This window comes from Micropterus dolomieu, linkage group LG08, assembly GCF_021292245.1.
Source record: "Micropterus dolomieu isolate WLL.071019.BEF.003 ecotype Adirondacks linkage group LG08, ASM2129224v1, whole genome shotgun sequence".
Lineage (NCBI taxonomy): Eukaryota > Metazoa > Chordata > Actinopteri > Centrarchiformes > Centrarchidae > Micropterus > Micropterus dolomieu.
Genome location: NC_060157.1, coordinates 9,226,901 through 9,250,748, shown reverse-complemented (window position 1 = coordinate 9,250,748; position 23,848 = coordinate 9,226,901). Strand labels below are relative to the sequence as shown.

General features: G+C 42.2%; 1 protein-coding gene across 4 annotated transcripts; it reads right to left on the bottom strand.

The window, feature by feature from the left end:
- Positions 1-41: 41 nt before the first annotated feature.
- dvl1a (dishevelled segment polarity protein 1a) lies at positions 42-23,691 on the bottom strand. Of its 4 annotated transcripts, none has more exons than XM_046055201.1 (15): positions 23,296-23,691; positions 18,443-18,512; positions 16,192-16,313; positions 12,060-12,178; positions 8,242-8,380; positions 7,544-7,637; positions 7,179-7,248; positions 6,936-7,075; positions 6,451-6,527; positions 5,694-5,761; positions 5,451-5,582; positions 5,224-5,358; positions 4,594-4,761; positions 4,276-4,491; positions 42-2,133 (listed from the first exon to the last, which is right to left on the bottom strand). In XM_046055201.1, the coding sequence occupies exons 1-15, from the start codon at positions 23,463-23,465 to the stop codon at positions 1,616-1,618; spliced, it is 2,238 nt and encodes a 745-aa protein (XP_045911157.1). In that variant the 5' UTR covers positions 23,466-23,691; the 3' UTR covers positions 42-1,615. The 4 variants fall into 4 exon arrangements, with proteins under 4 accessions (XP_045911157.1, XP_045911158.1, XP_045911160.1 ...); XM_046055202.1 differs by having other exon boundaries at positions 5,505-5,582; XM_046055204.1 differs by lacking the exons at positions 12,060-12,178; positions 16,192-16,313; positions 18,443-18,512; positions 23,296-23,691 and adding exons at positions 8,811-8,901; positions 9,017-9,137 and having other exon boundaries at positions 45-2,133.
- Between the last annotated feature and the right edge of the window lie 157 nt (positions 23,692-23,848).

Here is a 23,848-nt window from a genome sequence, read left to right as displayed (position 1 = left end):
ACTATTAAGGTAAAATGTTACAGGTGATTATCATGGAAAAGCAGAAAACATTTTTAACATATATATTTTTATTCATATATATAATAAATTTCTATGTACAATTTATTCTTCTTTTGTAAAGAAACAAAATTAAAGAAAAGCCTTTGATTGCAAACAGTGTTTCATACTAAAGGGAGGGAGAGACAAAAATGGAAAAGTGCTCATAAAACTACTGTCTGTGTGTTATTTCCCTCCTGTAACTATATTTTAGGTAGATCCAACGGGGTTTGCCATTGTTTTGCAAGGAGATCAGTATCTGAAGGCCAGGAATCCCCTTGAAGTCACTTTGAAGTCGTAAAATGAGAAGTGTCAGACGATGACCTCTAAAAGAGATCTACATCATAGACAGCGTCTACATTATTACAAAATATCCACCACTCAATGTGAGGCTTTGGCTTTTATCGCGCTGACTTTTATCGAAGTTCACACTTGCTACGAAGGAGACAACCATGATGCTTTCAGCAAACTGGTTTATCTCATGTCAACCCTTGAGTTTGCTTTCACAGCTGTGGTGGTAGTCCACTGTTTGCAATCCTGTTTGTAAGTTGATTTGCTTACTTAAATGGGTTTAAGTTAAGTTTAAAGTGTTAGGAATGTCAGGGTTTAAGCACTGACAGGAATAATGATACATTCGACAAAGTTAGGACAGTGGGAACTGGCCACTGATTCACAAAGAGTGATGTCTGATTGTCTGTCAGTCAGCCATAGTAGACAAAGTATGACACCTTCAATGCAACATGATCACATAAATAACATCACAAAAATCATCCAGTGTACGGATTCTTCCTTTAGAACATTGGCAAGAGGTAACCCCTCCCTCCAATAATGGTAATACTTTAAACAAAATGTATTCATAAAATTTCTTTTCTTTAAAGCAGTTGAGACAGTCATGCAATATGCAGCCTAGTTAAACTAATGGCTGGCTACAGGGCCTCACTTATTATCTTATGAAGTTGAAGAAATCCACTGGTCATGAATTGATCAAGGTTAGCATTTTAGTAGTTGGCAGGTAAGAGCTTGAATAAGCTGGTGGCAAAGCCACAGTATAAAAGAAATGGGGCCAGAGGTTTGGCTTAACATGCGTTTATCTGTTCGCACAGATATGAATCAGAAGATCAATTCCACGTTCTAGGCCCAGAGAAATGTTCCTAAATATGGCCGGTATTTGTCGGTCTGGGTCTGGGGGATTGAGATCCAGGCCCAGCCAGCTTAAAGGTCTTGCAGAACAGAAAATATCCTAGGCAGAAGAACACACACTCCCAAAAATGTCTGCGCGGCAGCTTTAAAGAATCACCACACCGAATACCACTCACGTTTCACAAACTGTACACGTCACGTCAATACAAAAGAGGGTTTTCAGCCACAGAGGACCCATGTGTGAGAGGACTCCTTCCTGTTGTGCTCATCCTGCCTGTATTTCTTTACTTAGACATCAGAGGTACAGACAGATAGCAGGGCCAGTGTCTACATTCTGAACTTAAGAGATGGTCAGAGGCAAAAGACTGAGAGGAAAGACAAAAGAGTGGGTGCGGGGAGAATTGTTTTGTGCTCCATGAGTTTTAAAGGCACTGTCCTGTCACATGATGTCAACAAAGAACTCACAGGGATTGCCCATAGCATGCTGGAAAGACTGGCGACTGGCGGTGAGCTCCGGAGGAACGGCTGCTAACTCTCTCCCAGGAGGGGCTCCAGGGGGTGTGCTGCTGACAGAGGTCTTGGGGGCCAGACGGGCCAGACAGTAAGGGGGAGGCAAGCCTGGGGGGCCATAGGAGGAGGCATGGCTTCGCTCACTGTGGGCACATGAGCCTGGCCCTGGCTGTGTGAAGGGGGCGTGGCTGTAGGTGAAGGATGGGTGGCTGTTCTGTGAGAGAGAGTGACTTCTGTGTGTCTGACTCTGACTGAGACCTGATCGGGCGTGACTGTGACTGGAGACAGCGTGGCTGTGATGACTCATTTGGCTGGCAGACCTATCACCGCGCCTCCCTCCACGGACGCGGGGCTCTGATTCGCTGCATGTTGACCGTTGACCCTTCTCCTGCGGGGAGGAGCGTCTACCATTGCCTGCGCTGGGGTTGGATCCACTGCTTCGGCTTCCTGTTAAGGAAAGAAAACAGACATTTTAGTTTGGCCTTCTACAGTACAAGTACACTTAACAATAAATGCACAGTCAGCAGCTCCAGCTCATCAGCAGCAGCGGATTTAGACCAGCTTATAATGATTAACATTGAGGCAGAGGGTCACACATTAAACAAAATTAAAAAAAAGCTTACTAAGCCTTCATGAACTTCAACAGACACTGTACATCACATGACATGTTACTAAGTGAAAGATCACCTTGTGCAGTACATAATTATGTATCATTAAATACATCAGTGTACTTTGTTTAAGGTGTGACAAGATATTTTCTAATGCAATCTGGCAAGAATCAACAGTCAAGGACAAACATGACTATCTCAAAGGTTTCCCCACCAAGTTCCACCTGCAGCAACCAATACCAAGGACTTCATCTGATATTTATACAAACAGTGAAACATTCACAGATTGTACATGTAAATATGATACACCTGCATCAGAAAGACACTACTACACAGCACTTAATACAGCTTAAGCAGATAATACAGAATAACACAACATATTTGTTTAAGAAAGTTGTTATATTCACAATGTCAATTTTGTTTTAAAAGTAGATCAGTGTCAGGTCTCAATGCTGCACACTGGCGGTGTCATACTGATAGAGGTGTACCACACTGTTGCAAAATCAAACATTCCACCCCTCCCCTTCCGCAATGAGCCCAACAGTACTGGGTAAAGTGGTGCATGATCGCCTCCTATCAGTGAGAATGATAGCACAAGCCTAGGAATGATGATCCTGCATCATGCACCTCCCAGCACAGTACAAATGCATGCCCAGAGGTGCAAAGAGGGAGAATAGACTGTCAGGAGAGTCACACACAGGATACACACGAACGAAGAAGGACGCATGGGACGGGTGGAGGAAAAAAAAACCCAAACCTTAAAGCCACAGTATGATAGGTGGAGAATGTTGAGAAAGAGAGGAGGGATAGAATAAGAAGATGATGGTGAGAAAGAGAGAGCAAAGAGAGCAGAGAGGAGGAGAGGGGGTTAGCAGGCTTACCGGTTCCCCCAGTGTCCTGGGACTACCTCCTCCTTCAGTCTACCGTTGCCCAGCAGAAACAGAGGGAACAACAGAATTACACACACCTCCCAGCCCTTCCCGCACTACCTAATGTACCCTACTACTGTACATCTGGCCCATTGTCTTCCTAACTACTATTACAACCGTGGCTGTGGTGTTTTTTTTCTTATCATCCAACAAAAAAAATCTTCAAGTTATAGAGAAACCGCCCCAAAGATGCACAAATGCACACATGCACTCATTCAAACAAGCAGGCAGACACACAATTACCCACGGACACTCGTTTGCAAGTGCCAAAAAACACAATGCTACAAATTGATAGATTCATATAAAATACATCACCATGACTATTCTTATCTTTGTCATCTCTGTCCTTCCACGTTTCAAAGGTTGCAGATAAACCAAATGAAAGAGTGACAACCAACTGAAAGCAAGATATCACGATGTCTGAATGAATCACTCAAAACAATGAAAATTAACCTGATAGATGGTAACATGTAACTTACCATTATCTGACTTAACTGCCTGGTTTAAAATGTATACTATAACCACACATCATAGCCACCCAGTACCCCCTGGTTCTCCACTCTCCCCCAATGCAGATATCAAAAACCATGCAGAACCAACAAAAAGCACTATCACGCTCTGATTCAAAATGAAAAACAAAAGATCATCTGAGAACTGATGGAGAGGGATGGACTCGGCGTTCATCATTTCAAGCTGGTGATTTGGAATCACATGGTTGAACAGATATTGTTTGGTGTACACACCCAGTACTGCAGAGCTGTCCGCTGCATGACTCAAGATGCTCATGATTGACCTTGACAATACAGGATGTGTTTTAGAATACACATATTGAATTAATAAAAAAATCACTCCAATGTCAACTTCCTGCCCAGTGAGCCAGTAAAGCTAACATTAGCATGAGTCACACACTTGTTAATACTGACATCATATGTCAGTGATGCTTAGATTAGGGATAATGTCATGTTGCATGTTGAGTCAAATGATAACATTAATTAATGAAAGGCTTATGGAACTCTCAAAGGCCCATCTTGCCCCTCCTTCTCATTGCTCACCCTCGCTGTGCTGGCTGCCTGCACTCCCACTGTGGAAACTGTGGCATGGGTCTGAGTATCCTGGTGGGAAGCTGGGTGGTGCTGAGGGAAAGGGAGGATAGGGGAATGGCTGCCCGCCCAGGGGCCAGGGGTTGCTGGTGGGTGGGAGTGGTGCCAGGGTGTCCTGCTCAGAACCTCCACCGCTGGATCCCTCATTTAAATTGAGTGATGCCATGTCTTATTGGAGAAAAAACAGAACCGGAGAGGGAAATATTTAGTACAATCCTTCCATTCATAACTTAAGTCATACACATGGAGTTGTATTATTGACACGCTGACTTTGGCAGAGGTCCCCGAAGGTATAGTAGCACTGCTCGGAGAAGGTGATCTTGTTGACGGTGTGTCTCAGGTAGCCATGTTTCAGCAGACTGCTCGCGTACTTCCTCGCATCCCGCCGGTCCTTGAATCCCTCTACTCTGGAGTAAAGCCAGTCCACAACGTCAGCACCTGACACAGCAACATACACACACACACACACACACAGACATGTAGGCTCCTGCTCTAATGTGTTGAACAGATGCTAAAAATGCTGTCAATATGCACAACAAACATAGTGGCCACAGCGGCTACATGCAGGCAAGGTTGCAAGAACTTTGAATAAAGTTGGAACAATAAACTGAAAGTACTTCATGAAATTGAGAAAAGCTAGTATGTGATTAAAGACTTAATCATTTTCAGAATTCCTGTTTCAAATTTCACATTTGTAATTCTAGGCAAATAAACATATTGGTTTCTTTGTGTGTTTATTTTAAAGAGTTACTGGGGCATTATTCCTCATAGACAGCCCCAAGGTTCTGAGCAGTATATACATGCAACACAGATCTGTGTATTTCTCCAATATACATGCATTACATACAGTAAAGTAAAAACAGAGTTTTGTGCAAGCCCACACAGCTCAGCCTTTCTCACCAATGACGGCATTAGCGATGGTGATCTTCAACCACATCCTGTCTCGAATCTCTAGGCCAGAATCAGGCAACTGCATCACCTTGACGAGGGTTGCCATGTCTGTTTTACTTGCAGATAGAGGCAAGTCATCAAACTCTGGGATGGGAGAGGAGTTTATGAGAAAATATTGACAAGCAAAAGAAAAAAACTTTTCAATTGTTCAAATATTGTAAGGTTATCATAATTACCACAGAATGGATGTTTCATAGTGTGTGATGGAGGAGGTGGTTGGTTGTTTTTACCATAGTGTGGGTAAGGTCCTGTGAGGGCTGTGGTGTGTGAAATCCAGGCTGCAGGGTCAATGGGTCTCACTGGCTCAGCTAAACAAAAGACACAAATAAGGCAACTTTGACTTGGTAAAATATGTATTTGCTGAGGAAAATTGGATATGTATCCATGTGATTGCAATATAGCACTAATGGCTGTCTTACCACGAGGGATGGTGAAATAGCTTCGTGGAGACGGGTCCCAACATTTGGCAACAGTAAGACTAATAGGACTGGAGAAGAAGCAAATAGAAACTCAGTTGAATAGAGATCTTGGAAAGATGGGAGAGCAAAGTATGGTTGAGTGAAATAATATAACAGACAGTAGTGAACTCACTATTGTCTACTACACATTACTGACCACGTTACTTTGTATTACACAGCTGTCAGAAATTGCTGACTGACTTGTTCCACTGTTGCTTACATTTCAGTGGAAACTACTTAACCAAGTTACCACAAGTAACTAAATGAGTCCACAAGAAGAGTCTGTATATTCATACTGTAGAGTGTTGTTGTGTACAGTATTCTATGTACTGTAAAAGCTTGCTCTAAACTCGTATAACAAGCAGGAAAGCAATGTAGGAAAGATGCTGATTCCAGCTCAGAAAGCCACAAGTCTGAAAGGAGTCTGAAAGGAGAAAAGTCACCAAATCTAGCAACAAACATGCTGTTTTTGGCAACAATGGATAAACTGTGGGGATATACTTGTTTTTTTACAGTCACGATTTTTCTCAATAGGCTTTGCTTTAATTCTTTAAATCCTTTGAATACCCAAACAGCACCCTGATCTATGATTAGTCTTAAGCAGAAGATTACAACTTACATACAGCAGGTTAGGCTCTCAATGTGATAATCTTCTGCAGCAGAGAGTTAAATAATCACAATGCTCAGTAGCTGGTCTGAGCAAGCTATATGTTCTTACCCAGTTTTGGAAACAATCTCTCTGAGGATCCTCACAGCATCGTCATTGCTCATGTTCTCAAAGTTCACGTCATTAACCTGGTTGACAGACAACAAAATATCAAATTAACTCATTATATCAAATTACATTTTCATGACAAAAATATTATTTTGAACCTCTGCAGCGGGCCCAAATGTGTTTATGTACAATGCACATTAACCTCTGCAGCGCTCTCAGGCATTCAGTTGCCTGCAAATCCTAAGCAGCTTTCTACAAACACTGTCAAAATTAGACCTATATTATAAATGTTGGGGCAACAACAAATTATAATCACCCATTGTGTGTTTTATATTAGGCGTACAGCTCTGCTGCACAGAGATCAAGAGAGGTGATAACAGGACGGAAAAGTTGAGGCAGTATTAAAACTTTTATAAAAGTGCCTAGTAACAGAAGTAAATACAACATTGAGGTTCTTAAGATCAAAAAGGCAGTATCTTCTTGTTCACCTGGAGGAGCATATCTCCAGGTTCTATTCTTCCGTCAGCAGCCACAGCTCCTCCTTTCATGATAGAGCCAATGTAGATGCCGCCGTCTCCCCGGTCATTACTCTGACCAACAATACTGATACCCAAAAAGTTGTACTTCTCTGTCAGGGAGAAAGCAGGGAATGAGTATGAGCGCAGTATTACATCTGAAAATAAAAACTAAAAATAATAAATAAAAATAAGTCACTAGTTATAGAAGTTTACCCATGTTGAGTGTGACAGTGATGATGTTCAGGCTCATAGTGGAGTCTGTGATACTGCTGAAGGATGAAGACTGGAAAGTCAGGAAGAAGATAAATAAGTAAAGCACATCAGAAATAGTGGCATAAAGTATATATCAGAGTAGAGATTTCCTGCACATCTTCACATATTTCCAAAGTTTATGGAGTAGGGAAAAAGTCTGAAAGACTATACTACAGAACTATTTAGACAGAAATAGTTCTTTATACTACAAGTGTTGCTGGAGTTTTGACCTCTTCATAAAGTCTGCATCAATCAGTCCTCCCATCTGTTTCTTATACTCAGTGTGAGTTTCAGCAGGTGTAGGGATGTGTCTTAGAGTTGCTCACCCGGTCTATTTTGGCCACTTTGTGCCTCCGTCTGCGGCGTTTGTGTCTGCGCATTAGCTGTGAAGAAGAACTCTGTTCTGTGGAGCTACTGAGTCTGAAAGACAGAAGGAGAGAGGGAAATTAATAATATGGAAAGGAAGAAAGAGGAAACAAAGAGATTAGGATAAGAGGGAAAAAACTGAGTAGTGTTTCATGTGTTTATTTTAGTACATCTACAATGAGGACTTTAAAGTCGATTAATCATTTAAGTCATTTATCAACCAAAAAACATCTGCTAATTCAAGCTTTACAAATGTGAGTTTTTTTGGCTTTTTACGTGTTTCATATCTTAAATTGAAAATCTTTGGGTTTTGGACTGTTGGACCAGCGACAAGCAAGATGGATATCTTGGTCTCTAGGAAATTGTGACTTTTTCACTAATTTCTGACATTTTGCGATGAATCAATTCATTATGATTAATTCATAATTAAAAGAATTATTAGTTAGCCACAAACAATGTGAAAACCTCTCACACACCTCGGAAAGCCTCAGTGAAAAACAAACATTATGAACTTAACAGAAATGGCATTTACTACTCTTTTTAAAGGTTTTTATGAACTAATTTCTTTGAAAAACAGAAACAAACAAAAGCTACTGCAGAATACATTTTGAAGTGAGCTATTATGTTACCCAAATGAGTAAATGTAATGTAAATGTACCTGCTAGCATCCTCATCTTCCTCACTGTCAACAAATGAGCTGGACTCCAGCTCGCTGCTCATTACTGAGGCGCTGTCATAACCCATGGCTGAGTCCCTTGCAGTGCGCTCTGATTTTGAGTGACCGTTGATGCGAGGAACTGAGAGAGAAAGAGCAGAACAGCACTGAGTCAGTGGGGTCAAATCAGTGTTACTGAGAATGGCGGAACTGGAAAAAGATCATAGTTATCTGAGCAACAGTGACGGAAACAACAGAGGAACTTCACTCTCAGATATCTCTGGAAGATTTTAGTATTATTGGAAACATGAACTGAAAAGCAGAACTTGGATTTCAGTCAGACCACAAAGTAAAGTACAGGAGAGTAAATGGGAGGACAAATACGACAAAAAACAATTACTTGGGCTTCAATAAAATATTAAAAAGGTACAAATCATTTTATAAAAATGAAAAATTAATACACCAACCTGAGATGTATTCCAACTACAGTGCCTTACTTTACAAACCTCTACATAAATTCACTCTCAAAGTTCCCAGCAGTGTATGACTACCCTGCCCATCTCCATACGTACATTGCCAGTGAGGTGGTGCTGTCTCAGGGTGACAGCGGATTGGCTGGAAAGGTCTCCTAAGGCGAAGAGGGCGTGGCAGCCAGTGCATTCGCTGAGAGCAAGCAAAACATTCCAGCAATGTGGTAGTTCCCATCACTAGCTCCACCCAGAGGGTGCTTTTGTGAAAGATCTGCACATAAACACTCAATCAGCAGAGGGACACCTACTGTCGGTTATTACTCAAACATATTTCCTCCCACGCTCAGAGGACTGCCACACCAGAGAAAACAAAAAAACAAGTGTGCAGGTCCACCAAGCCAGACTGAAATCTGTGTCTTTGTGCTCTGCTCCGTCTGTGCTAGCCGCGCATTAAAACCCTGCCTGAGCCCCAGACGGTCTCTGCCCACCGGCTGGCTGCTGACAGGCTTCACAGCTTATCTACAATAGAGGCAGTGACAAAAATAGGGAATAAGAATAAAGATACTCAGAGTGTCCAGTAAGAAAACAAGACGTATGTGAGTCACTTTTTGACTAGATATGTGATCACAACCTTTTCAAAAATTGTGACATTTTAAAACTAGTAATACATACATTGTAAACTAATAAAATATTTAAATGATCCACAAATAAATAAATAATTAATCAGATAAAGTGAATGCGTAACATTTTAAATTGATAATTTCTCTACTAGTGGGTTAACATTACATAATCCTGCATCACCCTATAAAAGCTCACAACAAGTACAATAAATCTCTCTCCTCACTGCTAAACACATACCCTCCCATTTTAACTTTCCCTAATCACATTGGACAAATCAGAAAAATACCTACATTAAACTAAGCAGAAAATTAAATCACACGCATCATATAACATATTTAGATGTCAAATATCATCAACGGACATAACACAGCAAATCCCTCTCACCACAGCTGACAGTGTGCCTTCATCCGACGCACAGATAAACTGAGCTGAGAGTCAGGAGAAAGTATTGCTCCCTCCTCCCACCCTCCCTCCTGTAGCACGCAACTATAGAATGACTGCTAATCTTTCTCTGACAAATCAGATGATGGCATTCTCCAAAACAGAGATAATATGAGATTTGAGATGATGTGCTGTTCTCTCCCATTGCTGCCTCAGGTGAAAACACCATCAGGTTGTTAAAAGCCCAAATGTTTTTAGCAGCATCGCGTCACTAAACATGATTTTAAGATCCTTTTCATCACGGAGGACAGTTTTGCACAGCTGTTTGTGCTTTGTGGTAATACAAATACAAGCTCTTTGGATTAGCCATGTCGTATTTGACCTCAGCCTTGAAATCCCAACAGCATAGAACAGCATCATGCTTAATGAATTGGCTATGTTTTTATTTTCTTTTTTGGGGGTATTAAATGATCTGTGCTACAATGTAACATCTGAATATCAGAATCTCCTGAAATGTTGCATTATTCATCCAGTCATTCTCAAACGCTACAGCACAGGCAGAAAAAAAGGAGGGATATGTTTACTAGGGCTGAGCACTTTAACCGATCACTGTAAAACATCTAGCATTCATGCTGAGACAAAATCACTTGAAGCGTGTGTATAAGGTGACGGGGGAATTCCTTCTGCTGCTGATGCTGCAGGCTGTGAAACAGGTGGGGCTGCTGGCTCCTCCCTCACGTGTCTTGACATACAGGCCATATGACTGTGACAACAACCACTGAGCCAACACAGCCAAATTGAATTACATTATATGGGGTCTTGTTTGCTGGATTTATTGCTGCCGGTAAACCAAGAGCGACCTACCCAATTCCCCTGACGGTTTCACTTAATTAGAGCTAACAAACTAGCAGGCGAGGGAATGCCAGACAAGGAAACAGAGAAAAACACACTGCATGTGTGTGTGTGTTGGACAGGGGGAGAGGAATAGTAATTCTCTACTTTCTGCCGTCTGTATGATCGGGTCTGATTTGTGTTGAGGTCAGAAAACACGAAGGAGGCTGGAAAACAGACGCAAAGTTCATTAGACTGGAGGTATTGCTGCATCACCCACAAACAGATGTGCAGTTGGCAGTTAGCTGACATGGTGAGCGCCAACAACATCAACATCACCGTCACAAGACGCACAAGAGCATTGAAATCAACAGATGTGATTATGCAGTTATTCTGCTAGGATACAGTTAAATCTGTTTCCAGTATGCAAGACAGTTACAGCTCTTCCTACATCCTCAATCTGATGCTGTATTCTGTGATACTAATTGCATAATAAGCCTGGAGCGCAGGATGCAAAAAAGCCAGGCTTGCTGTGAAGAGACTGAGAGAGAGAGAAAACTGGATTTGCTAGGGGTAAAAACACAAGCAGACAGTGAGCACCAGAAGCTGCTGGTTTTTCACTTCCTACCATTAAAATGCTAATTCTGCAAAAATGTCTGTGTGGCAAGGGCAGGAATAGAATGAAGCGGATACCACAAAATATAGCAGGTATCATGTCGATAACAGAACACACGTTTTCATGCAGCACCAGTATACCCTGTTCTCTGTTGAGGAAAGCGCAGACATGTGATGTTGCCTGGCAGGCTCTCATATTAAGAACATTGAGCCTGTAAAGGAGAGCGGCTCTTTTGAAGGAGCAGGAAGAAAGCCCCCCTTCTAATACCAAAGTGATTTTAATAGACATTGCTGACATCAAATGCCATAACGATAAAAGGAGGTGTGTTCGCACTTGATAACGGTTGTCAGGGGCTTTTAAAATGGATCCTAACAATTTCTTTTCCAGGTAGACTGCAGATGGCTGCATTTATTTCTCAACAATAGCTGCAAAAGACTTTCCTCTGATATTTCACAAAACACCAGTGTCTACTGACTATAATATATTATATTATAGTCAGTAGACATGATTATAGGCTGAATCATCGTATAAGATTGGAGTGTGACTATGCGGAAAACCTCTGACCATAAACTTGATCACACACAGAAAACAGAGGAAGGACAATTATTGGGCAAGACAGTGAATTCCAGAAACTTCACTTCACTTACTTTCTTCACTCTTCTGAGAATTTGGATCTCCAAGTGTTTCTTAGTCTCGCATAGCTAAAGTTCAACAAACACCATGTGATCCCTGAGGGCCTTTTTTCCCCATACATGTCTGCTGTCTGTCCACTTTTTTTGTGAGTGACTTATGCAGAGTAAGAAGGTTGAGTGCTGAGTGAGAGGCAGTGAAAGGTAATAACTTCGAAATGACAAGATAATTGCGTTTTTAGGATCCATCTGTTCCTGGCTGATAATACTCACGCTCAGTTTCTCTCGCTCTCCTCCGTGCCCGCTCTCTCTCTCGCTCTCTGCGGTGGCTCAGGAGAGACTCTGTACCCGTCTCGGTGTCCAGGCCATCTCGACTGCTCACCGCATTCGCACTGCAATACACACATCGGAAAACTTCAGTCAGATTCATAATGATGTACAAAACACACACTCCCTTGGTCCCTCTCACAGAAAGGTCTTTCAAATGAATTATCTAGTCAGCCTGTGACCAACACTCCTGAACATAATCCCCATCTACAACATACTTCCGTCTGTTATAATATCTTGTTTCCCAGCCTTAAGGGAATATGCAACACATATTATGACTCTGTTTCAAATTCAATTCCTCTGGCCAAAATAGCAGTTTCATTGTTCTGCGGTATGTGATGTGTTTTTCACTAAGTGTCATTAATGACCAGATACCCTGAGAGGGAGCCATTCTGGACAATACTGGCATTAATGAGACCTATTGAAAGCCCAGATGGTGCCTGGAGCATGATTGGGAGAGAGACAGAGAGGGGAGAATGACAGATTGAATAAAAAAGCGAGGAGAGGTAGATCAGGTGTGGGCTGAGCATTAAGCAGGCATGTGTACTTGGGGTCTAGTAGGAGTCTGGGGGTTCTGGGGCTGCTGGAGGGCAGGTTGTTATTCTGTCAGAGGGTTGGAGATGCTGTGGCCTCAGGCACCAGGGTTAAGGGACCTTTACAGGAAACCTGAAGCTGGTGAGAACTCTACTCAACCCCTCAGTCTGTCATACACACTTAGGCATGTGTGCAACATGTACCTTACACCTGCATAAATAATTGCACTTGCGTGCAGGCGCATTCATGCATTCATGCACACTCATGGCAGTGCTCATATACAAACAGTGTCATATTCATAGTGTATAAACAGAACAAAGAAACACAAACACCATCCTGCTATGGTTTAAAAACAATGTTCTCACACACCTCAATGGCAGAGTGTGGATGATCAATGCAAATTAAAAACACAAGAGCAGACAGGATGCTGTGTCTGCTGTGTTCACTCAGCGGGATAAAGTACTCAATGAGGCATGCTTACACGCTTCTGCTACGGCGTACTAATGGGTGCACCTGGGCCAGGCTTCACCAGTGCAGTGCATGCATGCAAATATCACTGAAGATGTGTAGCTTGGATGCATTTCTATTGGTAGTGATTGGAAAGCAGTGTGATGATTGATGTGGCTGTGACTGTCTGTCAGGCTGGTGATGGTTGCTGACCAGCAAGGCGGCAGGTCTGCTGATCTAGGGGGGAGATTATCCAAGGCACTCAGCTGCAGCTGTGAACAAATGCCACCCCCTTTCAATCCACCCTGCCCTCTGCTGCCAATCACCACCCCCTCCCTCTTGGGAAATGTAGATGGGTGCTTTTAATGTCCTTTAATCCGGATTACCAGGCAGAGGCACATCAGTTGTGTCCATTCTCAGCCCACAACACCTATTCTGTGTGCTCATCAAATAGACCCATTCATGCCAACAAACACATGAAATGCATGAATAAAGCACAAAGAGAAAATGAAGTGGTAATAATATTCTAACTATTTACAGACAGAGGTAAAGGGTGTAAGACTGGATTCATTTCAGAAAGAGAGGAGGTTCACTACAGAGAATTCACCATGCTGTTTCTCTGAGAGAAAGGCCTGCTTGTCTGACTCAAAGACGGAAAGAGAAAGGGAGAGTGAGGAGGGGGTGGGGAAAATGACGTTGGTAAGGGGGCGGGCACACTGTCGCTTTCCTCCACAAGGTGGAGTCCTGGTGAAAGCTGGCTGGGAACAATAAAATCATCAGGACAGCTGACAGCCAAACAGCAGGGAGCAGCCCATAGAGGGCAAAAGCGAGCTGAGATGTCAAACACTGGATAAAGAGATACACCGAGACATGACAGATTGCATGTTCTCAATATAGAGCCTCAGCCATATTGCTCTAGCGCTGTAATGGCAACAGCCCTCACACCCAACCCTTGTAGCTATATTTAACTTAGGACTTCTCCATGGCCCATGCAGTGATATTCTCTAATCTGAGTTTGAAGTCAAAGTCTGGCCTCAGGTAGCAGTCGCCAGGCTGTCGAGAAAATCTAAATTTCTGAGCTTTCAGAAATAGGCACTGATGTGTTCTTGGGCCACATATGCTTTTATTAAGTATGGATGAATGCTCTGAGTGACTAAATACAATGGGCCTCACAGAGTGCTAGTATTTGCCTGAAGATGTTTATGCTGTGAAGGCTATTTCAAGAATCAGCAGCATTGGCACAGTATGCATCATGTTTACATAGATGAGTGGACTAACGCCTTACTATATGGTTGAGTGGGCGGGAGGGAACATACATACAAGTGGGAAAAATGCTCACACCCATGCATGTTCCCACACTTGCTTTAGCTTTAGCACATACTTTACGCCATATTCACACACAGGCGTATAGACCACCTAAATCTCTCTGAGCTTTCTACATTCACATATAGTACTGTGCAAAGGTTTTAAGCAGGTGTGGAAAAAATGCTGTAAAGTAAGAAAGCTTGCAAAAATAGACACGTTAATTGATTATATTCATCAGTTAACAAAACACAACAGTAGAAAAATCTAAATCAAATCAATATTTGGTGTGAACGCCCTTTGCTTTCAAAACAGCGTCACTTCTTCTCGGTATACTTGCACATTATTTTTGAAAAAACTCAGCAGGTAGGTTGGCCCAAACATCTCGGAGAACTACCTACAGTTTTTCTGTGGATTTAGGCAGACTCAGTCACTTCTCTCTCTTCATGTAATCCCAGACAGACTAGATGATGTTGCGATCAGGGCTCTGTGGGGGGCCATACCACCACTTCCAGGACTCCTTGTTCTTCTTCATGCGGTACATAGTTCTTAATGACTATTTTTGAGGTCGTTGTCATGCTGCAGAATAAATTTGGGGCCAATCAGATGCCTCCCTGATGGTATGGTATGATCTGTCTGCCATAAAGACCATAAATTGTGACCAAATCTCCAACTCTGTTTGCAGAAATGCAACCCCAAATTTGCAAGGGACCTCCACTATGCTTCACTGTTGCCTGCAGACACTCATTTTTGTACCACTCTCCAGCCCATCGGCAAACAACCTGCTATAGCCAAATATTTAAAAATTTGACTCATCACTCTAGAGTATGTGCTGCTTGAGTCGCTTGGCCTTGTTTCAATGTCGGAGGTATGGCTTTTGGCTACAAGTCTTCCATGAATCTTCCGATCACTGCATCTATGGTCCTCAATGTTTCTTTGTGCTTTATGAAAAGAGCTTATCTGGAAACCCCTGTCTGCCATGAAATTGTTTTCTGGGAGAGACCTTGCTAATGCAGTATAAACACCTTATGTCTTGCTGTGCTTTGTCTTGCCATGGGTATGACTTTTGTCAGTAAACTTATGTTTCAGTTAATGATTGTGTTCCAACATGCATATTGAATTTATGATCATTAGCACCTGGTATATTTGTCGTGATGGAAATTTGATATTTTACCGTGTTTACTGTTTACCTTGGACTGTCCTTGATAGGCCTTCATCTGAGAGCAGCTGGTCCCTGCTCCCTTCCTCCCTAAGACAGCTGCATAATATAAAGTCACCTGTTTCTTCACTGGCTCTTTGTCTTACATTCTGCAGACTGTTGTTTGCACTCTGTATGTGTCTGACCCTTTGCAAAGAATAAAACTCTTAAAAGACATCAGAATTGAACTCTTTATTCCAGAAGACTCACTTAAGGTTTAATTTCCATTCCTTTGTTTAATCATACTACTGACAATATTCCTACAAAATCCCTGACTTTGAGCAAGTGTACCTAGAAGAATTGATGCTGTTTTGAAGGCAAAGGGTGGTCACACCAAATACTGATTTTTCTCCTGTTCACTCACTTTGCATTTTCTTCATTGGTATATATAATCTATCAATATGTCTATTTTTGAAAGCATGCTTACTTTACAGCATTTTTCCACACCTGCCTAAAACTTTTGCACAGTACAATATGGCACGCTATGAAATAAAAAGGTCACCCAGTGCAAAGGATTGTGTGCTTGAACACATCTACATAAAATGCCTGTATGTGTGTAACTGTGCATATATGACAGGCAGTAATCAGCCTACTTACTGGAAGGAGGGGGGCCGTGAATCTCCGATGCCTCCTGTTCTCTCTAGAGGAGGTGGCAGCTCTGGATGGCTCTCTGTGCACTGGGATCCTCCATCAGAATGGGCACTCTCTGCCAGGACCAACTGAGAGAAAGAAGTTGGATAAAAGAAAAGATTTGTCAAAGACAAGACATATTCAGCTCTGTGAGAAACACAAACAATAATAAATAATTTGTTGAATGATATAGGGCCCATAGCAAGGAGAGAGAAGATCAAAAGCAACCTCAACTGGCTCTGCGACATTCAAATATGAACACACACACTGATGTTGGCACCAGAGACAGGCACATCTTGTGAGTACACACAAGGAAAGGCTATGAAATGAGATGCCACAAAGAGGCCTAGAGATGACTGGTGGTTATGCATAACAATTTGAGAAACACAGCAAGCAACACAGAAACTTAAAAGACCACAGTGCTTTTACTCAGTTCAGTGTCACTACAAAGGATGCTGTACAATGACCCATAGATACAACTACTCCCCTTTTATCTGAGACAGAATAATGAAAGTTAAAGCAGGCAGCCGTGGAAAGACTAACAACTGTATGGACTGTGATTATTCTAATGCGAGCTTTGGGATTCAAGGGGTCGCTAGTATATTAACTAAACCCTGTGGGCTACTTTTTTTGCTTCATTTCAGAGACTTGAAGTATTTCTGCATTTACCACCACCTTCTGTGTCTGTGTGCTGACTGGCTTTCTGTCTGAAAAACACAGGTTTCGCTCTGGTCCTGGGTTCTCCAGTTTTATGGAAAACTGAACTACTTACTTTTTGTGTACTACAGTCTTATTAAGAAAAAATACCACATACTTTTGGGGTATAATCTAACCCTTCTCTCCCGATACTGATTCCTGATCCAATACCAGGACTTTCTTTTTCCCAAATTTAAATTCTGTATACCACAATGTGTGGAGCTCAGTGGGATTAGACACAAAAAAACATTTCTCTGGTCAGTTTACAGTAAGAACTGACCTAAGTTACATTTGCCTTAACAACATATCCGTAGCTTAACAACCATCATAGCTGGTAATGTATTTAAGTGGTGCCTTAAGGCAGATCAACTAGTACCCCAAGATTTGTTCATTTCCATTTTTTAATTGTGCGTCTTAAATCAAGTTTCAAGTTCAAGTTTTGTTTTAAAACATACTGAATTAAGAGATAGAAATCACCATTTCAAAAGCTGTGCTAGCTTATACAATGTATAATAATAGTTCATACTTGACATAACTTTCAAGCAGTCAGAAATAATGACTGCCAGAGCAAGCACTGTAAAGATTTGTCACGCAAATGGTGGTCAAAGAAATGATGAATGGTTGCATGGTTTTTTGATCAAGAAGTTAATATTATTTGAAGCAGCCAAAATACACCTAGAATCACCTAACAGTATTCTTCTGCTAATTACATTACAGGTGGCTGACATAAAGTTATGAAACAATGTTATATACTTTGCAAAATGTAATGCAAATTTGAAGTGGTGCCCTGGTTTAAAGACAATTGGAAACCACTGGAGTAGTGTCGGGAATAATTCTGGTAAATCAAATGTGACTGAATCATGAAGATGCATATATTTGGACTAAGTGCTTGTTGAGTAGCAGTGTGGTATAGTGAGACCACATTTAAACACAAGTACCAGCTTCAAGCACTGTTGTTAGTATCGACACTGCTTAAGTGATATTGAGCAAGACAGTCCTTAACAGCTCTACAGCCGCCACTGTGTCACTGACTCTGACTTCTGACCTCCCTGTGGAGGGAGGCAAGCAAAACAATGAATTTCCCCTCAGATATCAATAAAGTATAATATTTATATGCTGGATTGTTCCAGAGTCCATAAATATTTATAAAAATCAATATAAATTATTAACATGCAGATCCTCTTCTAACATGACATATTGATATAAAATGCTTTATTGTCCCTGTCCACTGTTTATCTTCCATTACTTACATATTGATAGGTTGCACGAGATGTTATGATATTTCCTGTTTTGGTAGTAACTCTTGATTTTATTTTGTAACAGCGGCTAAGTTTAATATATGACGGAACCACTCACACCTATACAATACAGCTGAATAGTGAGATCAAGGTGAAGAGTGTTTGAAAAGCTCTGTGGAGGCGTTACATGGCTACATTTACATGATCCATGAGTGCTCCACATATCTTTGGTTAGAGCTGAGGCTGCACAGCCAGGAGAGAGGGCCAGCATTCATCTCACTTACCCAGGACACTACTCTCCCGTTGAAGCAGGGCAGCTTGGCGTTGTCATCGGAAATCTCCTCTTTGACAACCCTGGGGAACAGGCAGACAGATACGGAAGAAGGAGAGGACAGAGAGTCAGCTCAATAACACAATAGGTTGCAGACATTTTTTTATACAGTCTATGGTTGTGTTATTTTTTTATCCAGTCTATAGGTGCAGCCTGAAGACACTTCGTTTCTCTGCCCAGTTGACACATACAGAGAGACATTCATGCTTTGTAAGTCACATTTTTCAAATGGCTTTCAACCATCTTTGCACCCTTGCTAGCAAAGGTAAGCTCAATAAACACCAGCAATGACAATCTCAGCCTGTCTCAAATCAGCAATTAATGGACATCGTGACTTTCTGTCCAGTAACACTAGTAAGCACAAGACACACAGACAGACTGTGTGTGCTCCTCCCTCAGTATGTTCTTCTTTGGCTGTACATTCCCTACAAAAATACCTCCCAGTTACCCTTTGACCTGCTGGGACACAGTTCAGCAGCAACCAGTCACCACACCTGCTAGGCTCGTGTCACAGAGCTAGCACAGGGGTATAGAAGATGAGCCCTCAAACACCTTACATAAACACTGACACACACACAATGGGCTAAAGCACCCTGATATATTTTCCAGCTTCCGGTATAACGCCCTGTATGTCTGTGCGAACATTGTTTGTTTTTTTTGCAAAGGATTTTTTCCAGAATTGGTACAACCAAACATTTCTGAGACTCTGTGGAGATCTCACATGAGCTTCTTGGCTTTGACCATGGTACATGAAAAGGGAGAGGCACGACTCGAGAGCAGCAGGAAAGCCTAAGAAGATTTTATGCAGGGGTGTCTCTGACAGTGTCTTCACAGCTTTTTTCCCTTCACTTCTTGTTTGCCAGAACTTCACTGCAACTGAAATGATTAGCCAAGCTAGTTATGTTTTTGTGCACGCTGCTGCTGTGAGAGCTGTATTGCTGGGAGTGGTGGACGAAGATAACGTAGCCTTGTGGCTGGAACTGACGACCACAGAGTCTGCTGCTGTGGCCTGTTCCACCTCAGGGAGGAAAAAGGGAGGGAGGGGAGGGCTGACTCTGCCAGCAGCGTGTTAGGTAGGAAGTGTTTGCATCCTCTCTCTCAAGCTACATGACCAGCTGTAAGGTGACTTGCGAGGATGTGGGAGTGGCCCACAAAAATAAAATATCAGCAGTGCTTCTTCTTTATAATGTTTGACAGGAATAAGGTTGCCTGTTTCATTTGCGCAAACACAGTTCACCAATGTCACAGTAGTTTAACAGTTTCTGAAAGAACTGCCATGCCAAAATAAATCCCTTAAACATATCTCTGTCTGTTACAAGAACTGAAACCAAAAGAACCAAGAAACAATTCCACTCATCACAGATGACCTTCTTTGACATGTGGTGAAATACTCATGACCTGCATTCTTGTCAGCTTCCATTTGATATCAGGCGCACATATACGAATGTACGTACGTAAGCCCTGTTTAGAGAATCATGTGTCCGGTGTGGGCTGCTGTCACAGAGCTGACTTCTTAGAGCAGCCAGCTTAAAAAGATCTTAACAGATTTTACAGGATAATGACACAAGATTTACCCTAGTGATCACTGAATATTCCACTGTCGGGATATTTGTGTAGCTGTTTATGCCCTGAGAAACACAGGAGGGCTGGGTAGTTACAGCCTAAACCAGAAACCAGGGGTGAGAGAAGCCAGCCAACACTGGCCAGCAGTCCAAGGACTTTGGTGGGCTGATGCTAATGATACTATAAACAGGGAAGCAAAATATCTCTAGTCAAATAAGATTGTGAATAGAATATATTTCAATAAGTGTCTGACTCGGTTACCAGCTAAACTGAACTTTCACCATCAAGAAAGCTGTTAATAACGGCATGTATACTGTTGATGACACATTTAGTGCTGTAGCCACGTGATTTTCACAGCATCATGATGACAAAGATCAGACAGTAGTCTTAGTTCTATTCATATCGTCACTATCTGACAAATATTGGACAGTCACGATCACAGTCAGGGCATTGCTGTTAATGTTTCGAGACACAAATGCAGCGCAACCTTCAAAATCCTCAAACGGTAAAAAACAAGCGAGGTGAGGGAAGGGGTGCGTCTGTGCAAAAAGCTGCAGATATTTGTCCTATGGGGGCTTAGCATCACTTCCTCAGGAGAAGAAAGATTCCCCTACCAGCCCCCCCTCCCTATTTTGTAAGGCACAAACAAGACATTTTCTTTCAGACCTTCAGCTTGGCTGCGTCCTCAGCTCCAGAGTGCCTCTGTGACTTGCATTATAGTGAGGTCTCAAACCCACTCACCACCAGTGGCAATGACAAAATGCCATATCATCACCTTGAAGTCTCTGAAAAAGCCAAGTGGGTTGCTTCAAAACAACCCAGCCTCAATTAGTTTCCTGTCTTATGAATATTGATGAATGAATGAATATTACAAAGAAAAAAACCCAACTGAGGTTTGAAATGTGCACAAAGAAACGTTCCATCGTTTCATTTGTTGTGCTCTGTTGTGTGAACGGAAATGCGACAGCCCACGTTTACATGTATTCCACATGATTCCAAAGGGAATTGAAATTACATGTTCACTGCAGTAAGCTGAGGCGTTTTGGGGGCAAACCGTTTATCAAATTCTTGTGGCCGTTGCTTAAAGAGCTGATATTGCCAGCACAAATGTAGTTTAGCAATCCCATCAGAAAATGGCTGGTTTTTCCTACACAGCAGGGGGTCCAGTACAGAGGACCTCGCACTGACTGCTCATTTACATTTCAAACACTGTCTATAACTGCAAGGGATTTGATGTTTTCCCTCTCTGCTCAGCAGTCTTATTCCTCCCCAGCTAATTCTTCAGCAGCCATACTGTCTGTGTGTATGCAGTACAGCCAGCATGGCTACTGCAAAGCGTTGCTATCCTCTGTGCCTTTGACTGGGTTTGCTTCCATACTGTGCCAGTACCATACGGCACTCACAGAGCCTGAATATTCAACCTTAACTCAAAGGCAGGAATGCTGATGGAGACGCCTCTATAATCCGTGTCTAACAGCTCTATGTGAAAACATAGTCATTTGACAATTTTCAATTCACAACATAATTTAACATGCTTTGTTGATGCACATGTAGGAGCAGGTCGGCCTACTGTGGTAGTGTGTTCAGCAACACAGAGCCACGTCTCCATGTGGAGAAGGCAAACATGCTTTGTTTGTTTCCATAATCTGCTTGTCGATCACCTGAGGCCCAGTGAGCAGGACGGCCTGCACTGCAACAGAGGCAGGAAGCCGGGGCTGGGGACAAAGCGGCGCACCAAGCCTAGCCTGCCACCAGGAAGAGCCGGTTTCCCTCACAAGGTCAGGCTGCAGTAGAAATGTGTAACGTTAGGCTGTTTAGGCACTGCCTGCCTCTGCATTTCCTACAATCATGTCATGCGATTACCGTTCTAGATATTAATGTTTGTGGGCCCGTGTGTGACTGTTCTGAATGGAATGAGAAACAGGCACTGACACAAATATGCTACCCTCAGCAGACGCCTGATACAAATAGATCTCGCTGACCGAGAGAGCTGAAAAGCTTTATAGACCTGGTGTAACTCATGAAAATCAGGATAGGACTACAAATAGAGTAACAGGAGAAAAAGACGAAGAGGGAGGAAGTATTTCTATTATTCCATAACTCCAGGATCCAGTGGAAAGAGGAGGTAGTTCCTGTCACTTTCAGAGGTAAAATACACCATGAAAAATAATAAATGAGTTACAGTGAAAACAAATTCTACTAAATTAGTCCACATTTTTTTACTCAAAAAACGCCTTTCACATGACGTGTAGTTTATTCTTTAAATCATATTTTGTTTCAAAGACAATGCTACAAAACAATCAGGGGTTAAAATATGACAGTAGGTGTAATTGTTTATTTCATTAACTCTCTCCTAAAGACAGTAAATGAGAATACTGTAAATTATTATGCCTAAATACCTGACCAAAAAGCCAGTGGACTGTGGAATGCGATGAAATCGCAAAGTATTGCCCCTTCATTGTTCATTATTTAACCTACCATGTATTCCTCCGGAAAACAAACAGACATTTATAATCAGTCTGCACAGCATTACGGTAATAACACAATATACAATATCTGATAAATGATATGAGCAGTTTGACAGATCTCCTCCTCTGGGGCAATTAAATGCAAAAAGGTGGTTACATGATTGCATATCTAATAGTCACAACACCTGGTTTGTGGTTTCCATATTCCCTTGGGATTCACCTGCAGTCCATTGTGTGTGTGTTTTTGTGTGTCTGAAAAGAAAGACAACTTCCTGGGCTAAGTGGATGAAATTTTTCAGTCATGGCTTGACTGAAAATCACATGTTACTCTAACCAGGGACTGGGGAACCAAAACAAAAACAAGACAATATGAAACCGGAGTACTTGAACATGGGGACGCTTAGTCAACATTCGTCTCACATTTATATTCCACATGGTTAACATAGGGACACGAATATGGGTTAATATATTGACATTAACAAGGGGAGCACGGGTCTGGCTCTGTGGAATAGATGCAGGGCTGCGTCATTAGGGCTCTGGACGGATCTGGTATCACTTCAAACACTCATGTGTCTCCTCCACTGCGCACAGGGTAGCCTGTAATAATGAGCAGGTGCCAGGAGCATGGAAACAGACATGGCACTATAGTTTGTACACATGCAGGCAGCATCGCATATCACGGCCTGTAATAAGCTTGTTATATACACACACCGCAATAATAAGCAAGTGAGACAGACGAACAGGCTAATAATATTCACAGACGGTGGCCACTTACCCAAAATCCTGGTCCATGGATTTGAAGAAGAATTTGTAGCTATTGACCGGCCGATTGTTGAGGACATTTTTAAAATCCGCTAAGGTGACTTTCTCTGGAGAAACGGACAGTTTGACCAGATAAGGAGTCTCCTCCTCGTCTATGTGATATATTATTTTAGTCTCCGCCATGAGAGTGAGGGGAGGACAATCATTGACACAGGAAAGGAACAAGGGTTGGCAGCGCAATAAACAGGCCTGCTATGTTACCAGCTACCCGTAGAATAACATAACAGCATTCCCTAATACACAAACCAGTATACCCCGCGATGGAAAATACAGCTCTGTGTGTTTGACAAACACAGCGAAAATCCAGACATAATCGCGTTATGAGCGCCTGTATTCCTGCTCCAGTGTGAGTCGGTACGGTGGCTCTCTCGGCACTAAAACAGGAAGGGACAGTCCACATCCTTGCGATATGGAGTTGGGAATATTGCTATTTTTCACAAGCTAATTGGTTAGACAGTGCTGTCATCTAGTGGCGTGTCTGGGCTGTGCGCAGACCTATATGCCTC